The 13243-nt window shown below is 42.8% G+C and overlaps 1 protein-coding gene across 1 annotated transcript; it reads right to left on the reverse strand.

The window, feature by feature from the left end:
- Positions 1-254: 254 nt before the first annotated feature.
- Positions 255-6520, reverse strand: LOC123095076 (probable cytokinin riboside 5'-monophosphate phosphoribohydrolase LOGL3). The gene is made up of 7 exons (XM_044516904.1): positions 6354-6520; positions 5396-5493; positions 5263-5293; positions 1275-1374; positions 938-1008; positions 684-827; positions 255-575 (listed from the first exon to the last, which is right to left on the reverse strand). The coding sequence occupies exons 1-7, from the start codon at positions 6456-6458 to the stop codon at positions 507-509; spliced, it is 618 nt and encodes a 205-aa protein (XP_044372839.1). The 5' UTR covers positions 6459-6520; the 3' UTR covers positions 255-506.
- Positions 6521-13243: the final 6723 nt, after the last annotated feature.

Raw genomic sequence — 13243 nt, forward strand, 5'->3', positions numbered from 1 at the left:
TTTTTATAATTGAGAGGTTTGGCACTGATAAAACTGGCCCGGTAACGCCATCTCAGCTCTGTTTTGGACTACATCGGCTTCAGCAAACTTACAACTTTTTTTTTGCGGGAAAGCAAACTTACAACTTGAAACTTGAATTTAAATTCTTCCACAACTACCATCGAATAACTACCGATACAGATAATTATTCATTGCCAAGAACTGTACTCGCTTCAGTCAATCTCAGCTAGCTGCTTGATCTTTGGGCCTACTAGTAATGTCTTAATCAAGATGTTTTTTGGAGGGATACTTAATCAAGATATATAAAGGTTGACACCTAGCTACCTATCGAAAGTTCATACTGACCACGCCCTTACAGAAGAAGCCCGTATGCCACCGAGACCGGTCGAGTACAACTGAACTAGCTACTAATTATTTTACGCTAATCTTCAGCAAATCATTCCTTCGATCTGCATCCATGCATGCATGCACCACGCTGAGAGAAATGAAGAATGCATGCTCCATGATCAGAACTCTAGGCGATCCGTCTTCCAGTCCAGCCTGGACGCGACCATGTCGTAGTAAGGCACGTACTTCTGGTGATTAATAACGCACACGAGTTAATTAATTAAGTAACCACAGATTATCATGGCACATACTAGTAGCTTATAATACTGTTTCACAGAATTTTTCTCTCAATGCACCTCGAGCTTCTCCATGAGCTGGTGGGCGGTGGGGGCGGAGACGATGATGCGGCGGGCGGCGGGGTTGATGAAGCCTTCCTCCACGGCCTGGTCGATGAAGGTGAGCAGCGAGTCGTAGTACCCCTCCACGTTCAGCAGACCAACCTGAAGAATTGACATGCCGCCATGCATGTGAGATTGCATTGCATATGCATGTTCGTTTTAGCTTAGGTTATATGTTGCTGGATCATTGGACGTAGTATGTGTGTACGCACCGGCTTGTGATGGATTCCTAGCTGCGCCCACGTGATCACCTCCAGCAGCTCCTCCAGCGTCCCGTACCCTCCTGAACGGGTGAGATGCATGTTACTACGTACGTACAGTTTCGCACGTGCGGAATGCATTGCATTGCATTGCATGATGTCTTCTTACTAGGACGACAACATGTCAGAGAGGCATTTAATTACAATAGCAGTATTACAGAGCCATGAATTTTGGGGGTCCTGGCCGGCCAGACCTGACCGATAGGCTGAGAAGATGCATGCAATGCAGTGTGGTAATCAACGAGGCAATGATGCAGGGCGGATCCGGAGCATAACATGCGGCACGTACCAGGCAGGGCTATGAAGGCGTCCGACTGCCTGGCCATCTCGGCCTTCCGCTGGTGCATGTCGGCCACCGGCCTCACCTCCCCCACCATCTCCCCGACGATCTGCCACAGCAACAAACATCCATTTATATATCCGTTTACTCGCACCAAGTACCAACGCAGCAGCAGCAGCAGCTAGCAGAAATCACACTGAAAGCGCAGATGCAGAGCTTAATTGTATGTGTGATGGTGATGGCGCATGTCGGCACGCGAGACAAACCAGATCTCGCTTGCCGGCTTGGCGGGAGTAGTACTACTCCTATATGGACACGATGCTCTCAGTTCTCAGTTCTCACAGGTACTGAAGGAGAAGAAACGAAGACCGGAGGACCAGGCTGCTGCTGCTGCTGCAACCAATGCTGCACTGTACGGCACGCAAATTGCACTACCGCCTGCACCCTGCAGGGCTTATTAACCGCGGTATACAATGATAATGATGGTATTCGTCCCATGTGATAATAAGCAGAGCTTCGGCAGTGTTGATTACGTAATTTCCACGAGCTGACACGCGCTACCGACATGCATGCATGTGTATGCAGAACAGTGCGGCAGGGCAGGCGTCGAGTTTTTATTATAGGCAGGCTTGGTTAAATTCGTGCTACTGTGGGCAGTGAAGTCAGTCCAACCTAGCTGGCCGGATCAGTTGTCGACCACGACTCGGAACAAGGGGAACACCTATCGATTCCAAAATGAATCGAATTCGCCAACTTTATAACGGATGCAGGTAGCCATCAAACTAATTAATTAGCACGCCTGTCTGTCTGTACGTACGGGGCTAAGCATGACCCAAAGAAATCTTGGTTAAGGACGTACGTTCTTTCTCCCAAGGAGCATGTCTGTTTAGGCCCGGGAATGGAATCATCACGCCACGCAAAGCTGCGGTTGTTTATGCTATGCTATTGCTCACGCCTGCAGGTTTGGATCCGTCCGTGCCACGGCCCACGGGTCTACTAGTACGTGGGGTTTGGCAATTGTGACCGGCTAGGTGTCAATCGACTGAAAATTGCATTCGGCTAGGGGAAATACACTTCGGTTCCTGGTTGTATATGCACCCTATATAGGGATTTTTTTTTAAATATTTTAATAAAAAGTCAAAATAGGTAAGAACTATTTTGACAAAACACTTGACTTACTTTTGCACTAGTATATAAATCTCGACGAAGAAAAAAACAAAAGTTGACCTCACAGCAAAAAAGACAAAATTTATTTGCTATTATAGGTCACTATTCACACTATATTAGCCAAAATTTTGTCTTTTTTGAAAAGAAGTCAAAGGGATATATTTTTTTGTGGATTCTTTTTTTCACGAGTACAATAGAAGGTCAAGTTTATTTCAAAAATATTTCCAGGAATTTCGACTTTTTGTTGAATTACTAATTTTTTTCCCATATAAGGTGCATATGTCCCCATAGACCAAAAATCCTCCTCCATTCGGCCAGTCACTTTTTTGTGTAGGTGTGAACATGCGCAGCCACACACAAGAGTACGCTCGTGAGAGACTGAGAGATGGTGCTCTGTGGTGTGTACAGACATGCATGTCTTTGAGAGAGAGAGAGAGAGAGCTACTGAGACGGATTTGTGATGTGTGCATGCATGTGAAAAAAATGAGAGAGAGAATGCATGCATGGCATATATATTTAATAAGAGAGGGAGTCAAAGTGCGAGGTAATTTTCTTTTTTGACCGTGACGGTTCAAACGCGGCCAGAATAAAGTATCTATGTCCCACAATTTGCTACAGTATACCTGCAGTCTAAATGCAGTGTTATTTAGGGACAATTACCCGAGAAAAAGTCTGGCATGAATCTCTCGCAAAGCTAAAACACTAATAGTGATAAAATATGCACACAATTTACACTTAAATTGCGCCTTTTCACAATATGCAAGAATAAGCATATATTACACTTAAATACGCTTTTGCACACAATTTACACTTAAATTGCGGTTTTTCACAACGTCCAGATAGAATTTGAACGAATGAATAAGTGACAATGCTACTGCCCTTTAAGAAGAAAGAAAGTGAAATAAACACCAAAACAAAAACAAAATATGATATTTTGGAACGAAGAATGAATTAGTGACATTTATATTACCCTTTACAAATCAAAAAATATCTAAAACAACAAATGTAAAAATTTGCACAAATTTACATAAAAATTGAGCCTTTTTATAATATGCAAGAATAAGCACATAATTGTGGAATTTACACAAAATAGAAGTTTCCAAATAAGGGATGGATTAGTAGAATTGGTATTACCTTAAAAAAGAAAGAAAATGAAATGTAAAAGTCACTAATGAAATATTAGAAAAAGAAAATAACAAAGTTTTCTAGAAAAGAATGAAACCCTTTAAGAAGAAAGAAAATAAAAAACAAAATAATGAAGTTTTCTATGGAATAATGAAACCCTTTAAGAAAAAAAATACAAAAGCTAAAACTAAAACAAAATAATGAAGTTTTCTATGTAAGAATGAAACCCTATAAGAATAAATAAAATATAAAAACTAAAAAAATGAAATAATATTTTTTCTAGGGAAAAATGAAACCCTTTAAGAAGAAAGAAACTTAAAAAATAACTTGCACACAAGTATGGACTGAACACTATTGTAATATGCAAAAAGTAAGCATATACAGAGCAATTTTTGCTCTCTACTATAATTTACACACATGATGTATCATACTTGCGTGTATACTTACTTACAAACACACAAAAAAATCTAAGAAGAAATAAAGTATAGCAGCATTGGTACCGGAAAAATTTGCACACCCTTTAAGAAGTAAGTAAATAAAAATAATAATAATACAATTTGCACACAATTTACACGTAAATTGCACTTTTTGGTTATGAAGTAATAGTGAATTTCACATAAAAACAAAGTTTTTAAACAAGAAACGAATTAGTGGCATTGGTATCGTCCTTAAAAAAAGGAAATAAATTATGAACTAAACATAATAAAACAAATAAAGTGTTGTAAGAGAAAGTAAATTAGTGACATTGGTATTACTCTTCAGAGGAAAGAAAATAAAAAAAACATGCACACAACTTTGCAGTGAAATTGTACTTTTTATAATATGCAGTGAATACACATTTAATACTGCAACTTTAGCAGTCTAGTATAATTTACACAAATATTGTATAGTAATTTCATGCATACATACACATAATAATAGAAAACTGTATTTAATTAGGAAAAAAATTAGCACAAAACAATTAACATTTTTATTACACTTCAAGAATGAAGAAAATGAAAAAAAAAACAAAATTTTCCACACAATTAGCACAAAAAATGCACTTTTTATAATATATAGAATAAATATATCAAAGTGAAGTTTCCATACGCTAATGTAATTTGTACATGTATACATTTACACACACTCAAATCCAGAAATACACGTAAAGAAAAAAAACAAAACTCAACTGAAAAATAAAAGCGTACACGTGCAGAAAACAAAAGCAAACTCGTGGAAAAAAGTATGCACACACAAAAGTCCAGCCCAAGAAGGAAATTGACTGACCCAAAACAGGGGTCAGTCAAATCCAAACAGCCCAGTACAGCAGCAAAACAAGACAGAAAAAAAGAAAACTACACAAATCTTAAAGCATGATCCAACGGCCAAAAAATCGATTGACCACAAAACTAAAAGTCAGCTGACTGAAATCTAGCTAAAGTGTTGGCGATTCTGTGGATTGTTTTTTCAATTCTGTGGCGGGACAACAACGTCTACTTCTGCTGTGTTGTGTTCTGCTCCCTTGGATTAGGAAAAGGGAACACGTACTGCCTGAGAATAGACTGATTAGTTAGTCCTAGCTAGGAGCTACTAGTAATACAAGTGGGCATTCCTAGATCCAGTGAAGTACAAGTGTTGTGAAGGAAACTCGAAATGGATGAGCATGCCATGTCTGTTTCTGCTCCGAGCAACTAGTATATGAGACAAGTACTAGTACAGTGCATACCTCGGGTGTCATGAGAGTCTTGGGAATGACCCTGCACGCGCAAGACAGCAACATGAGACAACTTTCTTATACTTAGGCCAGTGATAATCAACTATATACTGGTACCATCAGCCCGATGCTGGGTGAAACTTACCCGATGACGTGCCTGCCGCCGTGGTAGACGGCCTGGGAGACGAGCCCCATCAGCCCGATGCTGCCGCCGCCGTAGACCAGGTCGATGCCCCCACCCACCTGCCACCCACCATTCAACGTTAATTACCTAGCTCCTCCCACCGTACGTACGTTCAAGCTAGGCGCCCGCGGCCGCCCGACGGTATCAGTATGTACATGATGGAGTGAACTCGTTGTACGCAGTAGACAAGACTTGTCGCACTTGCACTACACATGTTTGAATGCGGTGAGGGTACTACTACGTACTGACGGTAAGTGATCTACTACAGGAGAAGCGCTGAAGCTGACGAGTGCATGCATGCTGATGCCTTGCATGTACATGCCGTTCAAGTTGTGTTCGTACCTGGTACTAGTATTTCAGAGGAGCTAGATAGATGACAAGCTCTGCCCGACCTGTCCTACCAGGGTTAGCTGTGCTCTGTGCCGCTGGCAATTAAAATCACCTCACTGTAAAAGTGTGTAGTTTTGAGTTTTGACATAGCTAGGCATCTACGTACACATTAAGATTAAGCTTGGCTGCTACTACTAACTTAACAGCCGCTTTCGTGATTAACCGGTCCGGTGCAAACTAATAAGCAGATTAATGCATGTCAACGAGAGGAGAGAAGGCCGTCCAGGCCATGCATGTGCAGCAGGTGCGCGTGTTTTTCCCTCCTCTGCAATCATCCATCATCAAGTGTAAGTATATTCAGATTCTGGATCTCATCAAAGACCAACGACCGGCTGCTTAATCATTCAGCAATTAGTGCTAGCTAAAAAGTCTCCCTGCCGGCTTCCTTTAGATCACCGCGTGATTACGAACAAGGAACGTTCCCACAACCCCTTTGCGAATCGAGAATCAAGAGCTGGCTGGCGGATACGTGATACGTACTGCTGACCAAGAGGAGATGCATGCATGAATAGAGAGTAGTAGTACGTACGAGCTGGTTGGCGAGGTCGATGGCGGCGTCGTGGTAGCTGCTCTTGTTGCCCTGGCTGCTGCCGCAGAAGACGCACATCCGCTTGAATCTGCTCGCCTGACTCATCCTGCTCTCTCTCCCTCTCCCTCTCTTTGATCTGCTCTCTCTCCCTCTCCTCCTCTCCCTGATCTGTGTTTTGCTTGTGTGTGTGCACAACGACCACCTATCCCTTATATAAAGGCGAGGCTAGAGAGGGGGGGGGGGGGGGGGGGGGGGAGAGACGACGGATGTTAGGTATAGATGTATTGCGCTGTCTTTTGCAAACAACAGAAAAAGTCAAAGTTCTTTTTTTCCGGTAGAAAAATCAAAGCTTCTTTTCTAAAATCATTTTAACATACTCTCACCTTGACATATTATAGTGCATTTTTTCAAAGTCAAACCCCTGTAAACTTTGATCAAGTCTACAAAAATGTATCAGCATTGACAATACCAAACCAGTACTATTAGATGCATCATAAAATGTATTTTCATATGGTATACATTCGGTGTTGTAAATATTTACAGTATTATTTTTCATACACTTGAGCAGAGCTTACGGACTTTGACTTTGCAAAAATAATAATACATGCAATATAATTTGGCAAGCAGGGAGCACTCTGGATCGGTTCTAAAATATTGTTTTTGAATTTCTGGCCTTTGTACTTCTTAGAAGCCATTAGTGAATGCAAGTAGTGCTATGAATTGATGACACACAAATCTCATACTCACTTCGTTCCTCTTTATAGTGCGTACACGTTTTCTGCTAAAATTCCAGATTGTAGTGCCCATTTGCCCAACCAAGCAAATTTGGACAAAACCGACCTCCAATCGCTGGAGGAGTTATCCCCCGCAACAACATGCACATGGTGGGTGGGTCACACGATAATACTACACGCACGGACGAAATCAACGGGCTTTTACGGACTGGACTGCATGCACTACTCTAATTGGCCCCCGTGATTTCAAGTGGTGGGCCCGCCTCACTTAACCAAATCCCAACCAATCAAAATTAAACCATTCCGTAATCCCTCTGTAAACGTCCGTGCGTCTAGCATCACTCGTGGGTCACATGCGGTGGAGGCGGGGCTATCTCGTCCAAAGGACAACGGCGGGTGCCATGTTGACTCGTCCAGAGGACAACGACCAACACATTCATTGGTATAAGAGCCACAATCTATGCGCACTAGATAATGGAACAGAGGGAGTACAAAATATGACTCTTTAAGTCGATGGGAATACTATGAACTACTCCCTCTGTAAAGAAATATAAGATCTTTTAGATCACTAATAAGAGGGGGTACATGTAAAATCCTATATACCTAAATAGTTAATCTCTACTATATCAATTCTCTCAACATGCACACATGCCACCTCACCAAACATGCCACATCATCGTCCCACTAATTATTTCTCTTAACATGCATGGGAAATGCTATTTATATTCTCTCCCAATATGCACATATCTCAACTCTCCTCACATGCCAACTCATCAATCACACTAATTATATTTCTCTCAACATGCATGAAAAATACTACCTATGTTCTATATATATCTATAACTATATAATAATCAAATACAATGTATCATATCTATTTCAAATTTCATCAATTTTTTTTTTGCAAGAGATCTCCGCAGCAGCATGTGGGATATCATCTAGTTTTATAAATATTATATGACTCTTTAAGAAAAAGACAAGGGAACACATTTATCTTTCTTTTTTTATGTATGGAAGGAGATGATCATACTGGTGGCTGACTACATATTTTGTCATTACTTTATAGAATCCATCACACAGTGAGTTGTTTCACATCTTTTGAGAACCTCCAAATATATACAAACACCACACTCCAAACATTAAACGTAGTTATTTAGGGTGGTTTTACACACTTCAAGTTAATTAAGAAATGTCATGAACGAGGGAGAAGTTACAGATAGAAAACTCACAAAGAATAAAAAAAGACAACTTACGTTGGATACAAAAAATACCTACTTGTATATTTCTATATTTGCACATGACACAAAGATTACCAGGGTTTTTATATGTAACCAGATGATTGCCCGTGAGTTGCTACGGGAGTATAGAAATTCTAGTAGATTAGCCTGGTTCCTCAGTACATTGTATTGTTTATAGGAGTAATATAAAGTGGGGGCAAAGCCTGTTTTGACAGGACCGAAGTATAGCTCCATCCACGCCATCGTGCTTTGCTGCCAGCTAGTACATCATATCCATCTATCTATCCAACAAACTAGTGGATCGCTGGTGCAAACCAACGGGCGGACAGACCAGTCGATCGTTTGGCATGCAGTGCAGGTATGCATGCATGTGTTCCTGTCTTACGGGAACCACATGAACACGCGACACGACCCAAATCTTGACGCGACAGAACTCCATGATATACACTGCCTCCCAAACTTTTTGAGTGATCCATGAAAATACTTCCTCCTGCTTTCTCCTAGTACCAACCAACCATCCATCAATCCATGCATGGTGCAACTAAGCAACACGAGTTACGCACGCACCCATGACCCATGCATTATACTCCCTCCGTTCCTAAATATAAGTCTTTTTATAGATTCCAATAAGAGACTACATACGGAGCAAAATGAATGAACCTACACTAAACTATGTCTATATACATCCGTATATAGTCCATAGTAAAATCTCTAGAAAGACTTATATTTAGGAAGGGAGGGAGTACTATATCCTCCGGCCTCCTCTCATCCACTTAAGAGAAGCATTGCGTGCGTGCACGAGTGTGGATCCTCCTAGAGCACGCGGTTGTTTTCGGCAAGATTTTCTTGTACTCCACCTCCGTCTTACCGTCCATGACTGTAATGCCATTGCCATGCATCATTATCCATCGTATGTGCAGAATGGCATTCTTTTTCCCTGCTGGTTTCTTCCACACGTACCGGCGTACGTGGTACTACTGCCTGGTTATGGAGTCAAAGCACAATGTCATTTTTCTTCCAGGCGGCCGGGGCTAGGCCAATGGAGCGGCGGCGCGTGGAACCCGGGCAGCCGGACGTGCAGTGCAGTGCAGGTGGAGCTTTTCTGCTCCCACTCGCTGGATGGATGGGTGCTCGGTCAGTGACTGCCACACCGTTGATAGCTTGACCGTCCGGCCATCATTTCAGGCGTGCGTGACGAGTGCGGGCGTGCGTTGGATTATGGATCGATCGCGCCGGCGGTGGGTCCTGCCGTGCCCGTGCAGGAAGTCGGGGGCACGTCGACGGCGCGGAGATAGCGCCGGCAGGGGCGGGACAGAAAGCGCGGGGGCCTGGCTGGCTGCCGCTGCCGGCACGGAAGCTCGATCGAGCAGGGAGGAAGGAGAAGCGGCATGATGGAGTGGTCGTTGGATCCGATTCACCGCCCACCGGTGCATTTGCCTGCACTGCACGTCCGTCTCTTGCGCAGGCCTTTGCGGCGGATCCGAGCATGCCTAGCTGCTTAGGCTCCTTTGGGCAGTGGCCGGCACCTGCTTGACGAGCCGCGGAAAATGGAGCGTGCGGCATACACCCGCTTCCATCCATCGGATCGGATTGAACGGCACCTTGCTAGCTCGACCTACCATGCTGGTGGTTATTACTAACAGCGGCAAAGCTGTAATAAATAATGTGGCCGCGCTATTCTATTTCATAGATTTTTTTGGAAAAAGATCGTGACATTGAAATAGTTCATGGATTTTGAAAATTGTTCTTCATTTTGGAAGAAAATTACATTAACCTGAAAAAAGTTTATTGGTTTTCAAAAAAGGTTCATCAAATTTGGAAAAAAAATTATTGGTTTTGAAAAACGTTCATCAAAATTGAAAAAAAGTTAATGGATTTTCATTTAATGTTCATCAAACTTGAAAATAGTTCATCGAATTTGTAAAAAAGTTCATTGAATTTGAAAAACATTCATCGAAATTGAAAAAAAGTTAATAATTTTTCAAGAAAAGTTCATCGGATTTGAAAAAAAGTTCATCGAATTTGAAAAAAAGCTCATCGAATTTGGAAAAAAGTTCATTGGATTTGAAAAAAGCTCATCGGATTTGGAAAAAAGTTCATCGGTTTGAAGAGGAATTCATCAATTTTTAAGAAAACATTTCAAGAAAAAACATCAAACTGGGAAGAACAAAAAAGAAAAAAAAACAAAAAGGAAAAAAGGAAAAAAAGAAAAGGGAAAAAGGAAAAGAGGAAAGAATAGAAAAAAAATAGAGAAAAAATATTGTAGTTCCCAGATCAGAAATAGAGGAAAAACCCGGTTTGGGAAGGATCCCTGTAGCTAAAGAGAACAATTAGAGAAAAAAAACAAGCCACAAATCATGTGTGGTTTGTGGTGTTGTGGTTACCATCGTTGGAAATGAAGGCGGTGATCGCGAGTTTGACTCCCGGCAGCCCGCACTTTTTTTCGTCCGCCGTAAGTTCTTAATATTGTGTTACCGTTTGGAGCTATTTTGAACGAATTTTGTCAGATTCGTCGCGCACGATCGATCATTTGAAATTTCCTTTGACCAGCAGTCTAATCTCGTAGTTCCTCACAACATTCGTGTTGTAAGTGTTTGGTTTCGACGATCGTAGCTTCATCTCTCTTTGGACAGCAGTGTACTGCACTGACGCCGCCATGTCGAGCTCCTCTGTCCTCTGCTCAGAACCCTCCTATTCGTCCCTCTCGACGCCGAACCCCTTCCCCTTGATCTCCTTGCCCGTGTGCTACTACACTAGAGTCATTTTCGCCGTCGCTCATCTCGGCCTACTGCACTGACGCTGTAATGACGCGCACACTGCTTTTTTGTCTCCTCTGCCTCCGCGTACACTGCAGTTCGCCGCGCCGCCGACGGGGTCGATCATCTTCGCCTTCTCTCTCTCGCCCTACTACACTTGAGTTGTTTCCGTCATCGATCATCTCGGCCTCCTTTCTCGTCCACTGCACTGACGATACCATGGCGCGAGCACTGCATTCTCTTCCTCTGTCCACTGTCTTTGCGTGAGCACCACAACTAGTTCGTCGACGGTGTTGCTCGCCGTGCCGCCGACGGGGTCGCTCGTCGACGACTCCATGCTCGCCATGTCAGACACGGCGCCACAACCACTATCCACCGCAGTCGCCATGGTCCGGCGTACACTGCATTTCTTCTCCCCCTCTCTCTGCTAGCAACCAAACAAAATGCACTTGGGTATTACCTAATGCAGCGACCCTCGATGCAGGCAACCAAACAACTTGCAGATGACACATTTGGGGTTGTTTTTGCTTACCCAGGTTGGGTTGAGAAGTGTATGTGATGCGACTACTGTTCAAAACTTGAACCAAACACGCCCCTAGAAAGTGCAACGACTGTCCAACCTATCTACCATGAGCCTCTTTTGTGGTGCAAAATATGGTTTCCGCATCAAAACTTACTGGCCTGATAGGCACGTCCGGTCGCTACATTTGGGAAATAGTTGTCGCGACGACGAGTAGGGTGTTGTCCCGTTGGGCACCAAGTGCGCCTTCTGGCTCTGCTTTCTATAGCCAAATTAAGCCGTTGTTATCTCCGTTTTGCGAGTAAATGGCACTGGCGGAGCGGTGGATGTTAACCAAAATTTATCTAGTTATGTTTTTTGTTTGAGGCGATCCTAATCTAATACTCCTTCCGTCCCATAATGTAAGATGTTTTTTGACACTATGTCTTATATTATGAGACGAAGGGAGTAGTTACTATATTTTTTTAAGAACCTGGTCTATTTTTTCCTTTCTTTTCTTTTTGGGACAAATCTGGTCTAGTTAGCCTGGTCACAATGGAGAGAAACTTAGGAGTAACATCACACACTCCAATACAACTTTGCTTATGTGGTACATATTTAATGAAAAAAGAGGTGCTTGTGGTAACTAGCTAAGTTACCGGAACATCACACACTCCAAGAAACAATGAGTCTATAACCTAATAAATGCATTGTTGCATGACACTACATAGATGTTTCTATCCATTATGGAGGTGGTAACATAGTCTAGGAAAGTGTGTAAGTTACTAGCTTATGTTCTTGCCCATTGTGACCAGCCTTATGTCATTCCGAAGCTCAAGTTCAATCTCTGACTGGACCTGGGCGTAAGCCCTTTCTATAGCCAAGGCCTTTATAGTTCAAGCTCTGGCTGGGCCTGCATTGACTGGCCCATCGTGTTTTCGGAGAGGCCACAGCCCCTTCTCAGTGCAGCAGCAACGCGGGGGAGGAGGATGATTTAGTACCACCTCGCCTGGGCAGAGAAGAGTAGGTACCTGGGACGGATACAAATAGCAGCTGTGGTGGAATGGAGAGAGCACGCAGCTGCGTGGTGAGCACAAAGCGAACTATTCTTTCGCCTTTTACTAAAGAAACTAGCTGAATGCACGTGCGTTGCCACGGATTTAGAAAATATATGTTCTGAAGATTTACTTTTGCTCTACCATTTTGTTTTTCTTGTTGGACTGAATAGCACATAAAGAAAGGCTGACTACAGGGTGCTAGTGCAAAGCACTTAAAACTCTAGGCACCTAATGCGAAGAACATTATTTTAAAAAAAATATCGGTTTTTCTGAGTAATTGAAGTAGATCTAATGAAGATCAGCTATGTTCCTCCTCAGATCATGGGCGTGCTCCTTGCCTAAATTTCTAACTATAGTTGTATTAATAGCCTGCTTGGTTTCTCTCCGCTCCTCTGACTCCGCTCCCGGAGCGGACCAGCCTACAGCTTATTTTAACGGAGCAGCGAAAACCCAGCTCCGCGGAGTGGAGAGATACCAAACAGAGCCTAAGTAAATTTTGCAGCGAACCATGTTTGTTCCGTTGTTTTACTGCAGTCTTGAGACCAAAACCAGGTGTCAGATGCTGGATTTCGGAACACCATCTGCTTCATCACACAGTAAGCATC

This window comes from Triticum aestivum, chromosome 4B (genome assembly GCF_018294505.1).
Source record: "Triticum aestivum cultivar Chinese Spring chromosome 4B, IWGSC CS RefSeq v2.1, whole genome shotgun sequence".
In the NCBI taxonomy this organism is placed as follows: domain Eukaryota; kingdom Viridiplantae; phylum Streptophyta; class Magnoliopsida; order Poales; family Poaceae; genus Triticum; species Triticum aestivum.